The 16791-nt window shown below is 36.5% G+C and overlaps 1 protein-coding gene and 1 pseudogene across 1 annotated transcript in view; one reads left to right on the top strand and one right to left on the bottom strand.

The window, feature by feature from the left end:
- The window catches only part of LOC143385791 (broad substrate specificity ATP-binding cassette transporter ABCG2-like), a 564412-nt pseudogene that overhangs the window by 183348 nt on the left and 364273 nt on the right, over positions 1 to 16791 (bottom strand).
- The window catches only part of LOC143385786 (broad substrate specificity ATP-binding cassette transporter ABCG2-like), a 29315-nt gene continuing 13861 nt past the window's right edge, over positions 1338 to 16791 (top strand). The window contains exons 1-6 of the mRNA XM_076841324.2: positions 1338 to 1540; positions 4451 to 4510; positions 5046 to 5160; positions 6174 to 6326; positions 9053 to 9189; positions 15209 to 15360. Of these exons, the coding sequence (XP_076697439.2) occupies positions 1338 to 1540; positions 4451 to 4510; positions 5046 to 5160; positions 6174 to 6326; positions 9053 to 9189; positions 15209 to 15360 (820 nt within the window). The remainder of the gene's footprint in view (positions 1541 to 4450; positions 4511 to 5045; positions 5161 to 6173; positions 6327 to 9052; positions 9190 to 15208; positions 15361 to 16791) is intronic.

The following is a 16791-nucleotide window of genomic DNA, read 5'->3' as shown; positions in this document are numbered from 1 at the left end:
ATACAGTTGTTTTTTTTTTTTTTTGTGTGTGTGTGTGTGTGTGTTTAATTGCATATAGCCAGGCAGAAACTCAGTGATGTCATTTCATATAGAAGTGCAGTCTTAGAGCCCACCTGGGCTCTTTTCATCATAGAAGAAGTAGACTTCATGGGCTACCTGTCTCATTATCATATTAGGTCTCTGTTCTGTGATATAATTTTAATATGCTAGTAAGGAAAGGGTTATCATGGTTTATTCCAGTGACTAGTTTCCACATGCCTTTCTCCTCTTTAATTTAGGAAAGCCCTTAGCACTGTGTTAGAGGAAAGTACAATATTAATATGTATGCCTGTGCATCACTGATAGTTAGCTTTATAACTTTGCTTTTCTCAGTCTCTGTTTCCTGATGTTTGCTGACCCCATAGTCTTAAGGACTGAGTGTGCTACCTCATTTTCCTACTTAATTGTTTTTCAGAATTTTGTTATTTTTGAAAAACTTAGGGACAGAGAGAAATTCCTTCATGGATGACATTGTCTTTTCAAAAACAAAGTTAGGTTTGTTGCAGGTAACATTTCAAACCTCTTGCACAAGACCAGTTCGCATGAATGTCTTACTCTAATCAAATATTTTAATGGGCCTTTGCAACTTATTCAGTGAAATGTTTTAAATCTACTTTATGAATGTAATATTCAGTTTTTGCTTCAAAGTATAGAGCTTCTTAACTGTTGGCTTGATTTACTTAATAATTTTCATAGTTAATTTAAAATTTTGCTAGAATTTAAATGACCATTAAGGAAATGATTTGCCATTGTGAAAAATTATGATGAAGTTTACTTTCTCAGCTGATTGAAGGTGCATAACAACCAGAAATATAAAGTCTAGAATTATAAATTCAGAGAGCTTTCACCTGTGCTTGACTGCTTGACTAAGCTTGCATTCATAGTAACAATGTTATAAACTCAAAAAAAAAATGTGGCATATAATGATTGTGTAGGCTATCCATCAATGTAAGTTGTGTCATACTATGTTTTCAAGTACTAAGCCAGGCACTTAAAATGCTCACCTGTCTTTTCCCTCCATTATGAGTTTTGGGTACTTTTTAATTATCAGGAAATTATTTGGCATCTAATTTTGAGTGTTTCATCTAATTGAGGATTCAAAGTTGTTTTTCCTTCCATTATGGGTTCAAAGATTGTTCTCATCATAGTGATGTGGGCTGACTATTAGAAAGGAATCTAGTGCAGCACTGTTTAAAACAGAATTGATTTAAATATAGTAGCAAGGGTTTACAATCACATTTATATGGACTATCAACTTACATTGTTTCCCCCTCTACAGAAAGGCAGAATATGTCAAGATGTCTTCCAGTAATGACCAGGATTATATCCCATTTTTACAAAGAAGCAACAGTGACCTCCCTGAGATGACCTCCAGGGACCTGAAGACATTTCCTGAAGGGGCTGTGTTAAGTTTCCATAACCTCTGCTATCGGGAAAAAGTGAAGAGTGGCTTTCTATTTTGTAGGAAAACAGTTGAGAAAAAACTACTATCAAATATCAAGTATGTATATGAACTTTTTAAAAGACCACTTTAATGACCTATCTCAGGCGTCACAGGCTCTGCCTAATACCAATAAGTTACTGTGAGCATTTGTGTTTCAGTCTTTGTGCTGGTGTATAGACACATGCTTTCATCCCTTTGGAATAAACTAGACTAAAAGGATTCCATTTAGTGAATTAGAATTGACTCATGAAAATTGACTCATTAAAATTGACTCGTGAAATGTTGACAAAATTTTTTGTAGAAAGTAATGTGATTGACCACATGCATATTGAATAGATGTTCAAACATACTGTGGGAATGTATATTTACCTTGCCCTTCACTTTATCCCTCCCCCGCCGTTTCTTATTTGTTGGGGTGTGGAGGAGTGTGGATTAACAGATCTTACCCAGGGCTTTGTGCTCCCTGGGTCATCATTCTTCCCCTGAGCCACACTCCCAATTTCTCTTGCTTATCTTTTTTTTTACCTGGGAGACTACTGACTCAATATACTAAGGGTCTCCTCTATTCCAGAGTTCACACTGAGTTTATGTCTTAGTGGTGTGCATCTCTACAAAGGAGGAGGCCATTGTTTTGTGCTTTGTTAGGCTTATAAAATGTAGTAAGTCTTGAAGTTTTTATTTTGTTTTTACTGTTACAAACATAGCAAGAATTGGTTTTCATGCTTATTCTCATTTCTGGTTTTTTATTCATGAGAAGGTCATATTTTTCTGGCTGCACTGTTTCCAAACTTTCTCCTATCTACTGGACTCAAATAGTCTCTGATGTGTGAAGGGTCACTCTCATTTTCTTATTTTTGGTTTATGTTGGATAACACTATCATTATTGAAAATGATGACAATATTTCAAGAAAAGATCATGAGAATCTTGGTTTTTCTTTGGATTTTTTGCTTTTCTGTTCATTGTTTAAGAAGACAATAAGACAAGAATTGATCATGAGAATTCATTAATGTTCACTACTTTCTTAGAATTTTATTCTGCTTAGTTTTTATTCATATCTAGCATTTGAGCTTTCTCTTACCAATGCTAAAATTATCAAAAAAAGGCTGAGTATGTAGCTCAATGGTAGAGTGCTTGCCTTGCATGCTTGGGGCACTGAAATGAAAAAAAATCCTCCATTCCAGCAGATGTGTGGATATCCTATAATTGTGAAGAAAATTCTTCACCCTGTTTGAGCGATTGGTCTGGTTATCTATTTTGAAATAATTTGAGATGTAAAGCTGCATGTGCATAACCCTTTCACTAGATTCCCTAACTGTCCACACTGCACTGTTTGCTCCCATCACTGTGTCTCATTTGTGTCCATTGTTACTACTGGTTTTTGTGAATCACTTGAGAGCACACTATCCACATGATACACCTTTTTCCCTAGTACTTTTAGTACTACTTTCTAGAAAGATGATTCCTGTCCTGTATGATCACTCAATTGCTTTCTGGAAGCAAGCAAGAAATGATGTATCCTCAGAGTAAAGACAGGAGAGGTCCTGAGGATCACTCTTCACTGTGTTCCTCACATAAGTGACTAACCACCACATCGTGGCTCTGCAGTCTTGTCCATCCTGGTACTTTCTAGTCCCATCCCACTGCAGGTGATGTTAAAACTGATCACCTGCTTATGTTGCTGTCCGTCAAACTTCACCATCAGATTACCATTTTCCTCTTTGTACTTGATTAATATGAATGGTGATACTCTGATATTACTCCAGAATCTTGTTCATTATTAAACTTGAGTTTCATTCCACTGTGGTGACTCCTGTGTGGATCAGCAACCACTATGATCATTGATAAAGGGTGAGTTCCTATTTTCATTATCTCATAATTTGCATTCCAATAATAGGAAAAATATTCATTCATCATTTCTCCTTTTGGTTACTGTATAGACTCATGGATTGTATTTTTTTTTTAATTTCCTTTACTGGGGACTGAACTAAGAGTTACTATACCACTAAGCTACTTCCCCAGTCCTTTTATATTTTGATTTGAGACATTATCTTGCTAAATTTTCCAGGCTGGCTTCGAACTTGCAATCCTCCTGCATCTGCATAAGGAGTCTTTGGATTACAATAGTGCACCACAGTGTCTAGTATGATTTGTATTCTATACAATAACACTCAATTGTAATGCTTCATTAGTATTATTTATCTTTATACTCCTATTGCTGCTGATTTAGTCAGTAGGAAATTTTTCAAGACAGGTTAATTTTTTTTATTTTTTAACTCATCCCACCACTCTTAATTCTTTGGCATAGCAAGAAGTTCCAAATTTATTGTATACTTGCCTTCCCAGTCCTGGAATCCTCCAGTATTTATTTTTGGAGAATGGTATTGAGAAAACATGATCTGGGTGATTTGAACACTCATTGCTATTCGGGTGTCATTGCTCTGTGCCTTCTAAATGGACAGACCTAGGGAGTGTATGTATGCAGGTACCTACACACATTGAATATGTCTATTGCATTTGGTAGTATAGCCATTTGGACAATATTAATTCTGCCTATCCAAGAATATGGTATGTCTTTCTATTTTCTAAATTCTTCGGTTTCTTTATTCAACATCGTGTAGTTATCATTGTAGAGGTCTTTCCCCTCCTTGGTTAATTTAATTCCCAGTACTTTATTTTATTTTTGAGGTTATTGTAAATGGAATAGTTGTCCAAAAAGGATCATGGTTTAAAGAATAACTGAAAGGAATTTAGAGGGATCTGATCCATCTTTCTTATAAATATTGACTAATAATAACATCCTTCATAGACTAGACTTCTGTTAACCAATAAGTCTTTTTTCTTTGATTTGGTGCTTGTTTTCTGTCTGCAATTTCTTCAGTCTTCCTTGAGTGTATCATTGCAGAGTCTAAATAAATAGTACTGCATCTAAAGTAGAACGATAAATCATCATGCTTTTGTGTTTACAGTGGAATCATGAAACCTGGTCTCAATGCTATTCTGGCACATCAAAGTCGAGGGAAATCTTTGTGAGTATAACAGAAAATATGTCTCAACCACTTCTGTGTAGTTGTTGTGTGATTTTTAAAGATGGCTTTTTAAAGTTTACTAGGGCATAACTAAACAATTTATATGGTGATGTTGGCCATATTAGAAGTGAATGGAGAGGGGAGAAAGGGAATAATGATAAAAGTGGGAGGATGGAGCTGAAAGAATAATTGAAGACAAGAATTCTTTTTTTTTTTTTTTTTTTGGTAAAGAAGTACATTGCCTGAGCTGGATCCACCAAATTCAGACAGCTAGAAACTCATTTGGGAAGACTGTGCTGTATCAGCCAACATGGCTTTGCTTATATACCTTTGGGTTTTCTTGTAACAACAAAAACAGCAACAACAACAACAACAACAAAAAGATGATGATAATTTAAACATACACATGCACATATAAATAATTTTAGTTAAACCTCAGATTTCTGGAGTAGTAAATTTTCTAAGTTTAGCAGAATATGGGAGATATGGCCTATAATGGAGTAGAGAAATCTGTAATGTATATGTCCTTTTATAGGTTGCTAAATATCTTAGCTGCAAGGAGAGATGCATCTGGATTATCTGGAGATGTTTTGATCAATGGAGCACCTCAATCTGATAATTTCAAATGTAATTTGGGTTATGTGGTTCAGGTAAGAATTCGTAGATTTGCCGTTTTTGTTTGATCTGTATGAGCATACTCTTTACTTACAGCTTATTATGCTTCTAGTTGTTTATGTGTCATGCTCACATAACCAATATTCATTCCACCACCTTTCATAATCTTCCATCTCAACAGTTAAATGGAAAAGCAACGAGGACTTGGAAAATGTCCCTGTTGGACAATGGTATCAATTCTGGCTTGTGTATAATTTACAAGTGTCCACAGTTGTCCTTTTTACCCTTCTAGCATTTTTTCCTTTCCATAGAAGATGTGTTTGCAAATCCTTGTACAAAGCAACCTGGCTGTATCTCGTTCTAGTGGGCATGATTACCTGGGCTCAAACCTGGCGTGCAGATTGAGGATGAAAATGACTTCCTTGGACTCTGCAGCTATCTTTATGTGGGTCACTGAAATTGGTATAGTTGAAAGTTTACTATTAGCTTGAACTTTACCTTGGTTATGTTATTTTTATAGATCATGGATTAAGTTACATATACTGAAATATGACTGAGGAGATTAAAATGAGACAGAAGAAGACACATGTACAGGGAAAATTACACTCAACTTAGAAAATTAGTGAAAAAAAGTCCCAGAGAGAAGTCAGTCCAGCCTGGAGCAGATTTATGATTAAGCATCTAAAATCATTACAGAGTAAAGAAACAAGTATGAAATAGGGAAAACTGAATGGAAATCTAATGATATTAAATATTATCACTTACAAATTTTAGGTATGATAATCATATTGTGGTTACGTTTTATAGACATATAGAACTATGTACTATGATGTCTGGAATTTTCTTCAAATTATAGATGAGACAACACTGATCATGAGTTTATAAATTCCTGAAATTGAATTTTGAAGATGTGGAGTTTATTATATTATTCTGTCTATTTTTGAATATATTTGGCAATTTCCTAATGGAAAGTAAAAATAAAACATTTTTTGGTAAAGGGAAAAATGTTGATTCCTGATTTCAAAAATAAAAAAAAAATTGCATTTAGGATGATATCGTGATGGGCACCCTGACAGTGAGAGAAAACTTACTGTTCTCAGCGGCTCTTGGGCTTCCAACGGCTATGACAAATCACGAAAAAAATGAAAGGATCAACAAAGTCATTGAAGATTTAGATCTGGATAAAGTAGCAAATTCCAAGGTAGTGTGAAAAAAACCTGATAGTATCATAACCATGAAAGATGACCTCCTGTGTAGATGCTGTGACCTAAATGTGTGTTCCCCAAGATGTGTGGGGTCAAAAGTGGCTGCTTTCTGTAATGATGAGAACAATGACTACTTACATACTATGAAGGTAGAAATTAAGTGGAAAAATACTCTTAATAATGGTTGTATCCTAGGAATGGAGGGTGGTCTGGTGTGGAGAGTGTTCCTCACAGGACCCTTTCCACCCTCATTGTTAAGTCATGGCTCATTTGATGTGTTTGAACTAACCCTTCTTCTTCCTGTTTCTCTTCCTGCTATTAACTGCTGTTTTCTTTCTCTTCCTCCTGGGGCCTTTGTTCCATGACTTTTTTGAGGTGAATTTCTGGAATTGATAAATGACAAGAATACAAGAATTATTGCTTTGTATGTTTAATTTTTCTTTCAAAATTGTAAAATTATAATTTTAATTTTGTCAAATTATAATTTACTTTTAATTCATATAGTCACCAAGAATTTTTGGAGCCTTTCTTTGTCAGTTTTCTTATCCCCACCTCACTCTCTCCTTGCTTTCCTTTCCTTTGCCAGTTCTATTTCCAGATCTATATTCCAGGCTTCTTTAGGTTTGAGAGGTACAGTTGTGAACAGTGTGACAAAGAGTGAAGTGTGACAAACTGTTAATGCCTACTTAGGCATCAGAGAGAAAAATTGAGTGGAATGCATCAACTTAACACTATTGAACAGTTGAACAGTCTGTAGGCAGGGATTGCTGAGCAGACATTTGAAGCTGTGTGTGATAATGAGCTACTTAGACTGTAAATGGTTCACCTCCTTAAGAACTCCCCAACTTAGAAGCAATGAAAGTTGGGGTTCTACTGGCTGATGCTTCCTGTATTATTGTGGATATTCTTGCATGTGAAATATATTTGTTATGGAAGAACAACCCTAGGATGACACTATTTACCATTTATTTTTTGTGTACTTAGTGATTGAGTTGTCTTTGCTTTTCATCTGTTTATTGACTTGACTTTTGAGTTTCTTCTGTGGGATTTTACTCTACTCTTTAACATTAATCACTCGCAGCCTTAAATTTCTTGCTTATGTTTGATGGAAAAATATACAGAGGTAGTCACTGACTGCATATATTTAAATAATCTAATTGAATTCCATAGTTCATTTTTTTTTTACTTTTGGCATTTGCAGGTAAATGGATAGAGTTAGAGAAGATAATGTTAAGTGAAGTTATACAATCCCCTCAAAACAAAAGCCAAATGTTTTATCTGATATAAGGAGGCTGATTCATAATGGGGTAGGGAGGAGAAGCATGGGAGGAATAGACAAACTCCAGATAGGGCAGAGGGGTGGGAGGGGAAGGAAGGGGGAATGGGGTTAGAAATGATGGTGGAATGTGATAGACATTATTATCCAAAGTACATGTATAAACACACAAATTGGTGTTAATATACTTTGTATACAACCAGAGATATGAAAAATTGTGCTCTATATGTTTAAGAAGAATTGTAATGCATTCTGATATATATATATATATATATATATATATATATATAAATTTTAAAAAGTTAATTAAAAACAGAAAAGATAGTTCCTTACTATAATGTGATTGTTGAATCATTAATAGAAGAGTAAATTCCTGATTCTATTCCCTTAAATTTCTCAGTTGTTAATATCTTCTTCCTTAGTTACTATAGCTATTTCTTACTGAAGTATTTTATAGAAATTATATATATACATATATATATATATATATATATATATATAATATATATATATATATATAATATATATATAATATTTTACGTCTTGTTATGCATCTCCAACAAACCAGAACATTGCCTTCCTTGTTTTAATACCATTGTCAACTAACACAGTGAGTAATGTATTTACATCATCATCTATATGGAGTTCATGTTAATTTGGACACATTTTCCAAATTGTGTCCAAATGTCTTTTATAGTTCAATTGTCAATAGCACCCTTGTTTGAATCCTGTTAAGAGACTCTTTGGGAACTCTGAATTTCATAATTGCTTCTGACTTTCTGCCTACCTAAAACCTTCCTTCTCTACTCACACACAGAATGACATTGACTCATTCAAATGAGTGAGCCCGTTGCCCTGTTGAATAACCTGTCTTCTTTTAATTCTGAAAAGGTAAAGTAGAAATTCTGCATTCAGTTAGGGCATGGACAATGTCAGTATGGAAAACCTTGTAGAAACTGAAAAGGTGTCACTGTGGTGTGGTAGATAGTGAACATTTCCTGGCTCTAAATGTACCTATTTTTGGTAAGTCCACTTGGGGACTTTTGGCGAAAACAGGGTGGGAAGTTGTTAGAAGTCTAATAAATCACCATAAAGTTTTCCCCTTTTCCTCTCCTATCTTTCTCTCCCATTTTAGGCTATAATTTCACTATGTCAGGGCAATGACTCTTCATGTTCTAATAGACTATCTTAAACCTAAATATACTTAAAAACATACAGGACTGTTCAAAGCATGGGCTTCACATCCAGTCTCGACACTTACTTAGCAGCACTGCTCTGACCCTCAGTTTATTCACTTGTAAGAGAAACTTGTTTCTTCTCCCCCGTGTTCATTTATTTGTTGCTCACAATAATTAGGACAATGAGATAAAGTATTTCTGTCAGGACTGTTCAACAATCATACTGACTGTGCCATTTTTGCTGATAATGTAATAATCTGTGCTTTAGGTTTTATCTAGGGGAGAAAGAAAAAGGACCAGGATAGCAATGGAGCTGATCACAGATCCTCCCATCTTGTTTTTGGATAAACCAACAACTGGTTTAGATTTGAGCACTACAAATGCTGTTCTTTTGCTCCTGAAAAGGTAAAGTTCTTTCATTTATGCAATATATGATTACTTCTGTTTACCATATATTCTTGGTTCAGGGAAATCAGAATATATCAGCAGGCTTTCTTACTTCTTTGTTAGAGGGAAATTATAAACAAACAAAGAAATGTTATTGAGATTGATGAAATAAGAGTGCAGTGAAATAAAATGCTAATGGGGTTGGGAAGCTGTTTTAAATAGCAGGAGGGTCAGGGAAGACCACAAGCATGTGACAGGTGAGCTGGAGTGAGATCTAATGTATCTGCAGAAAAGAGTTCTGGGTGGAAGGAGCAGCCAGTGACCCTGAGCAAGAGCATCCCTGGTGTGTGTGGAACATCAGAGAGACCACAGAGACAGAACCTAGTAGATAAGGGGAAAGGAAACTGGATGATTTGGGTGTAAAAACAAAATACCACAGACTGGAGGCAAACAACAGAAATTAATTTCCTTCTAGCTCTGGAGGCTGAGAGTTGATATCAAGATGTTCCACAAGGTTGTTTTTCCCAGGCCTCTCTTATTGGCTTTTAGATGACCATCTTCTCCCTCTGTGCCAGTTTCTAATCTCCTCTTAACTGGACACCAGTGAGTGAGGACGTTCAACGTTCTCATGCAATCGTAATGACCAATTTGAAGACACGTATCTCCAAAGGTAGCCACATTCTGAGATAATGGGGGTTAGGACTTTAATGTGAGTTTGGGGGAAGCCAGAATTCAGCCATTCACAGTTAGAAATGATGTGAGATGAAGTTGGGCTGGCCTAGCTCTCCTAGGCCAGTGTTAAATATATGGCTTTCTATTCTTTTTGCTAGGGACATGGGGTCATTTTTTGTCTTAATAAAGATACAGTAATCTTTCATTTGCCATTCTAGAATTGGGAACAATGAATGTTCAATAAACTGAGCAAAGGGGGTTGGCTTTATAGGAAGAAAGGGCAGAAGAAAGAAGAGTACATATAGCCAAGAGATTTTTAGAAAGTTACTTTCCTTAAGGAGTTAAACAGAGGGGCCTTCCTTGTAATGCAACTCAGGTAATATAGAGCTCTTATGATTGGTTACTGAGAATCTGATTTTGGAAAACAGACCCATTTAAATCTAGTTTGATTACCTTGCACTTAACACAAAAGACTCATGGAAGCATTTTGAGCATATCAGAGCAGGGCAATGGCTATAGGGAAGGCTGTGAAGTTCGGATAGGATAAGTGAAGGACTCTAAGAAGGAACTGTTGAGGCAGGATGGGGTCTGGACTAAGGTGCCCATATTGCAGTGGTGAGGAGCACAGGTTCTGAATCTGTTTGAGGCTGGAAAAAACAATCGGTTTGGGAAGTGGACCTGAGCTTTGAGAATTGAGAGATAATGCCTGAGATTTGGGGCCTGATTAAGAGGAAGAATGAAGCAAAAGAAATGACAATAGCTTTTATTAAGAAGTGAGAACTGGGGCTGGGGATGTGGCTCAAGCGGTAGCGCACTCGCCTGGCATGCGTGCAGCCCGGTTCCATCCTCAGCACCACATACAAACAAAGATGTTGTGTACACTGAAAATTAAAAAATAAATATTAAAATTCTCTCTCTCTCTCTCTCTCTCTCTCTCTCTCTCTCTCTCTCTCTCCTCTCTCTCTCTCTCTTTAAAAAAAAAGAAGAGATAACTGTGGTGCTGGGCATGGTGGCATATGTCTGTAATCCAAGCAGCTTGGATGCTGAGGCAGGAGGGTCATGAGTTCAAAGCCAGCCTCAGCAACTTAGTGAGGCTCTAAGCAACTCAGTGAGACCTGTCTCTAAATATAATATAAAAAAGGACTAGGGATGTGGCTCAGTGGTTAAGTGCCCTTGAGTTCAATTCCCAATAACAAAAAGAAAAAAAAAATGCAAGACTGTGAAAGGAAAGTTTATAGGAAACAACATTTCAAAAGTTAAATTTTAAATTCATTTGAAAGTATAAAAAATAATTTCAAAATTATAAGATGGCTTCAAGAATATTACAAATAAAATCCACTCTTCTTTCCTAGTCTCTCCAATTGTTACATTTTACTGCATTTTCTTGCCCTCCATGTCTCGCTCACCATTACATAGACTTTTTACTTTACATCATCCTTTAATCACTACTGAATACTCCTTAGTTTAAACTCCAAGATATAAAGACACTATACCATATCAACCTTCCAGTGAGGAACTTAACAATGACAGCTTCACAATTATTGAGTCCTTCAATTCCAGTCAGATGTCACAAGCTCACCCTGCTTTCTTTCTGTCTCAGGATTCTGAAGAAACACGTATTTCCTGGATGTTTCATTTTTTTATCCTCTAATCTGGAAAAGATGCTCAGTCTTTGGCTCTCATGTGGTTGAGTTAGGACATTTCATGAGTGACCTTCAGATGGTCTATTACAGTTGCTTAGGCTGACTCAGGCATGAAACCATGCTGAGTTCCCAGTATAACACACCTGAGCTTCACCCACCACAGCTGGTGTACACCTCCATCATCTGATCACATTGGTGTCTGCTGGACTTCTCTTCTGATAAATTACTGTTTTCCCTACACTGGAATAGATTAGTATATTATTGGGAAATAAAATAGACTATTTAATGCCAAGTTCTATTCCTCATTAAATGTCCCCCACCAACTTTAGATGCACCCAAATCTCCTGCTCTTGTGGTAGCTGCCTTAACATGTAATTGTTAACAGCGTATCTAAGAAAGAGGTGTTTCTTCTTCCCTATTCATTTCCCATATGATTCAGTGAGTCGGAATCTCTATTACTCCCTGTTTTAGTGATCAAGTTGATCCTGATTGGGCCTCTTAGAGTTCATTCAATGTGGCTTTTGTGTTCCTTTGACTTCTCCCTAATCATTTGTCCAGCATTTCTTTCCTTTGTGGTCATTATGATGTTCCATGCTCATGTTGTACTATATCAGCCATTTGTAGAAGGTGCCCTTGGTTAGAAACCAAGATCTGGTTGTTTAGTGCACTTACTACTATTGGAGTGGCTTAGCTTCTAGTGGCATTGCCTTTAGTAGACAAATCTAGGAAATATACATGTGTAAGAATGTGTGTGTACACACATATAAAGTAGAAATCTGATTCTATATTTTATTTGTTCAGATAATAATTATAAATATACTTACATATGCATTTATGAGTCTCTGTGTGATTTGCACATTGTATGTACCCAATCTACCACTGAGCAACATTACCAACACCTACATGTGAATTTCTGATAGTCACAAATAAACATACATCTGCAAATGTTGATATTTCTTTTAGCATTTAATGTTATCATTAAAATTCTGTGAATTCATAATAATATTCCTAATTCCAATCTAACAATTCAGTGTATTTTAAAATATTTTTTAGTTGTAGATGGACAGCTATACTTTATTTTATTTGTTTATTTTTATGTGGTGCTAAGGATCAAACCCAGTGCCTCACTCATGTTGGGCAAGTGCTCTGCCACAGAGCTACAGCCCTAGCCCCTTCAGTGTTATTTTAAATTTTGTCCTTTCAATCTTTGCTAGTCACTTTAGACAGTGAGAGATATGGCCCATTATCTTAATATATTTGCTTATTTTCTCAGTTAAGTAATTTAATTGTTTAATGCAATCAGTCTCCCAGTTGCTTTGGTCTACCACCTCTGGAACCCCTCTGCCTCATATATTAAGCTGCCAGACACACCATCTTCATGGCTCACCCTCTCTATCACTATGTCACTTCCTCTGGTGCCCATGCCCCCATAAGCAAGGTTCTGTGCTAGAAGAGAAGAAACAGGAAGTTGCAAAGATGGATAATTCAACATCTTAATTTTGAAATGTAAAGTGCACATACAAGTGTAGATGCCAAGTTATGGGTCTAGTCTTCTGGTACCATTTCAGAATATACCCAAGATATTTTTAATATTTAGAAATATGTTAATGATGTTTATTAGCAAATGATGGATTGATACAAAATATATAACTGATTTCTTTATGCTTTGTCCTACGTAGCACACAAGCATGCTGCCTACTTCAGGGAGCTCTAATTGGTCATTCTAAATGACTTATGTGTATTCTTATCATCAATGGTCTAGCTATAATGCATATTCTATTTCTTTAGTCTGAGATAGAGCCTAAGATTCTCCACAGGAGAATCAAACAGGGGATTCTGATAACGTTGCCACTGGTCCTCAGACAACATTTTGGGAAGCGGGGCTGTCATGCAATTATGCTTCCTGCTCCTAGTCTAGCTCCCTAATACCTGTTGGCTACAGTTGTGTTTTTTGAGTGAAGACTTAATCATCCCTTTTTTTTGGGGGATCTCTTTAGTTATTTTCTTTATCCAACATCTAATATCTCACTATTAAACACATACACACACATAAGTTCTGCTTTGTAAAAAAAGAGCTTCTTTTAGTTTCCAAAATAAGCATTTTTTAAAATTTCATGCTTTGTTTATTTTGTTCTTCAAGAATGAGCTGTCTTCTTTTCTTAGATCACTCCTGTTGAGACTTTTGATGTTCTACTAGTATTATCTTCATAATGGGTTGTAAGTCTCCTATTTTGCTTAAATGGAACCCTCATCTAATTCTGTTTCCCATTGTACTGAAATTATTGGCCTACTGGCCTGATTATCTTTGAGGCAAAGCATCTTTCCACACACAGTTAGCATATACTAGGTGCTTCTCAAGTATGCATATTCAAGCTGTCTTCTCATATTTTTTTTTTTTAGTAGTAAAGTTGGAACCTTGGGGTGCTCTACCACTGAACTGTATCTCCAGTTCTTTTAATTTTTGTTTTCTTTTTATTTTTTTTTAAAGACAGGGTCTCACTCAATTTCCCAGGTTTGCCTCAAATTTGCAATCCTCTTTCCTTACCCTCCTGAATACCTAGGATTAAAAGCATGTACCTCCATGCCCGGTCCCTAAAGTATTTCAAATATAGTTTTTCAACAGTGATTTTGTCATTGTGTCTTCTACCCATAAGCTATAACTCCTTTGTAAAGGAAGTTTAACACTGTTTATACTGTAGAATTAAACCAGAAATCAAATTCAAAATTTTTTCCCTAGTATTCGATGACCCTTTGATCATCTGCTTGAACGTTAAGCCTGAAATGTAAAAAGAAGAAAATAATTATATCGGAACCGCCTTATAAGAATATTGTGAACATGAAAACATGGCTTTTTCTAAAGCATTTAGCAAACACATAGTAATGTTAATTGTTTTATCAGGTTAGAAGAATGAAAATTAAACCTAAAAGATATAAATGATCAAGGAGAATTTATCATATGACACCTTTAATAATATTTACTCTATAACTCATTCTCAAACTCAAGTGTACTTATAGATTACCTGGGCTGCTTCTTAAAAATATAAACTCCTGCCAGTTGCAGTGGCCCATGCCTGTAATCCCAGCAGCTCAGGTGGCTGAAGCAGGAGGATAACAATTCAAAACCAGCCTCAGCAACTTAGCAAGGCCCAAAACAACTTAATAAGACCCTGTCTCTAAATACAAAATAAAAGAGGGCTAACTGGTTAAGCACCCCTGGATTCAATCCCAGGTACAATAAAATAAAAAATGAAAATTAATCCCTTTACCCACCCCTAGACCTTAATTCAAAATCTGGGAAGACTATCCAGGAATCTTTATAGTAGATTCTAGACTGTTGATTCACAATCCTTTAAGAAGTCCAGTCTTTTTTTTTTTTTTTGAGAGAGAGAGAGAGAGAATTTTTAATATTTATTTATTAGTTTTCGGTGGACACAACATCTTTATTTTTATGTGTTGCTGAGGTTCGAACCCAGCACCCCGCACATGCCAGGTGAGCTACTGCTTGAGCGACATCCCCAGCCCATGTCCTAGTGTTTTTAATAAAAAATATTGAATTTCATTTCCCCAGTAATCATGTAGATAATATAAAATGAGATGAGAACTTCATAAGAGAAAATCAAGTAGAACTGGGAACAAATGGTCAAAAAGCAAGAATAAAATATTTTACCAAGAAGTTCAGGATTCATATATTTAATGATTCATTGTTTTCCCTTTTAACTTAGGATTTCTCAGCAGGGACGAACAGTTATCTTCTCTATTCATAGACCTCACTATTTCATCTTCAAGCTGTTTGACAGCCTCACCATCTTGTCTTCAGGAAAATTAATATACCATGGTCCTGCACAGAAGGCTTTGGAGTACTTATCATCAGCAGGTGTAGTAGACTGTTTGCATGTACTTGATCCTTCATTCATCCTATGTTGGGAGAGAGCAGAGGAGTCCACAGGAGTGCTGGTTGATAATATAGAGGTACCTGGGATTCCACCACCCGAAAACATCTTTGGTTACTTTGGTGCCAGAATTTTTCTTCATTTTGGCAGTGCTTGCTTGATTTTTAGGTCTCTTTCTTTTTCCCTCTTCTATCTGAGTATGCATGTGTGTGTGCATCTGAGTATTTTTACTGGACCTGTCTGTTATGATTCTTAGTTATCATTGATTGGTAGTCAGATTTCCATTGTTGTGACAAGACACCTGAGAAAAACAACTTATAAAAAGATAATCTATTTTGGCTCACAGTTTTAGAGACTTCTGTCCATGGTCAGCTGGCTCCATTGCTTTGGACCTGAGCTGAGACAAGGAAGAATCTCATGAGGAAGAATATGTTAGAGGAAAGTTGCTCAGTTCATTGCTGATAGGAAGCAGAAAGGGAGAGAGAAAGATGGAGAGAGAGAGAGGGAGAGGGAGAGGGAGAGAGAAACAGAGAGGGAGAAGGAAAAGGAGAGGGAGAGGGAGAGGGAGAGAGAAGAGAAGAGGAGGAGGAGGAGGAGAAGAAGGAGGAAGAGGAGGAGGAGGAGCAGGGTCAATGATGACCAGAGAGGAGGGGAGAGGTGGGGAGGGGAGGGGAAGGGAATGGAATTTCAGATCCCCCCATGGCATGCTCCCAGTCATCTATTTCCTCCAACTAGGTCCCACCTCCCAGTAGGAATAATTGGAATTATTAATACATCAAATGGACTAATCCACATGAAGTTAGAACTTTTATATCCAATTGTTTCTTAAAAGCCCTGCCTCTGGACATTTTTCCACTGAGGACCAAGCCTTGTACACAGGAATCTTTGTGGGACACTTCATATGCCAACCATAAATTTCTACCCTGGTCCCAAGAAACTCATGCCTATCTCATAATGCAAAATGCATTCAGTCCCAAGAATCCCCATAGCCTTAACAGTTCTACCAGGTCTCAAAAGTCTAATTTCAATGTCTCCTCTGAGATTCAAGACAAAACCTTAGGTGTAAACTCTTATATAAAAAAAAAGTTCTATGCTTCCAACATATAATGACAGAGTAAACCTTCCCATTCTAAAAGGGAGAAACAGGCACATAGAATGAAGGGACTGGACCAAAGCAGTGAAAACATTAAATTCTGTAGGTCTACGTTTAGCTTCTGAGACAATGGTAGCAAGATCTGGGCTCTTAGGGCTGGGGAAGCCCCTCTGCCTCTGTCCTTACTGGTTGTAACCCCTATGGCTCCTTCTTCTGGTTCTGCTCCTAGTCTGCAGCTTTCCTTGGGAGACATTCTACATTCTAGGGATCTCTTAATTCCTGGAATTCCAGTGCATCATTTGCTTCACTCTCAAAGTTTCAC

Source organism: Callospermophilus lateralis (assembly GCF_048772815.1).
Source record: "Callospermophilus lateralis isolate mCalLat2 chromosome 8 unlocalized genomic scaffold, mCalLat2.hap1 SUPER_8_unloc_1, whole genome shotgun sequence".
In the NCBI taxonomy this organism is placed as follows: Eukaryota; Metazoa; Chordata; class Mammalia; order Rodentia; family Sciuridae; genus Callospermophilus; species Callospermophilus lateralis.
The sequence above is the reverse complement of the archived record's forward strand: the minus strand, read 5'-3'. Positions and strand labels throughout refer to the sequence as shown.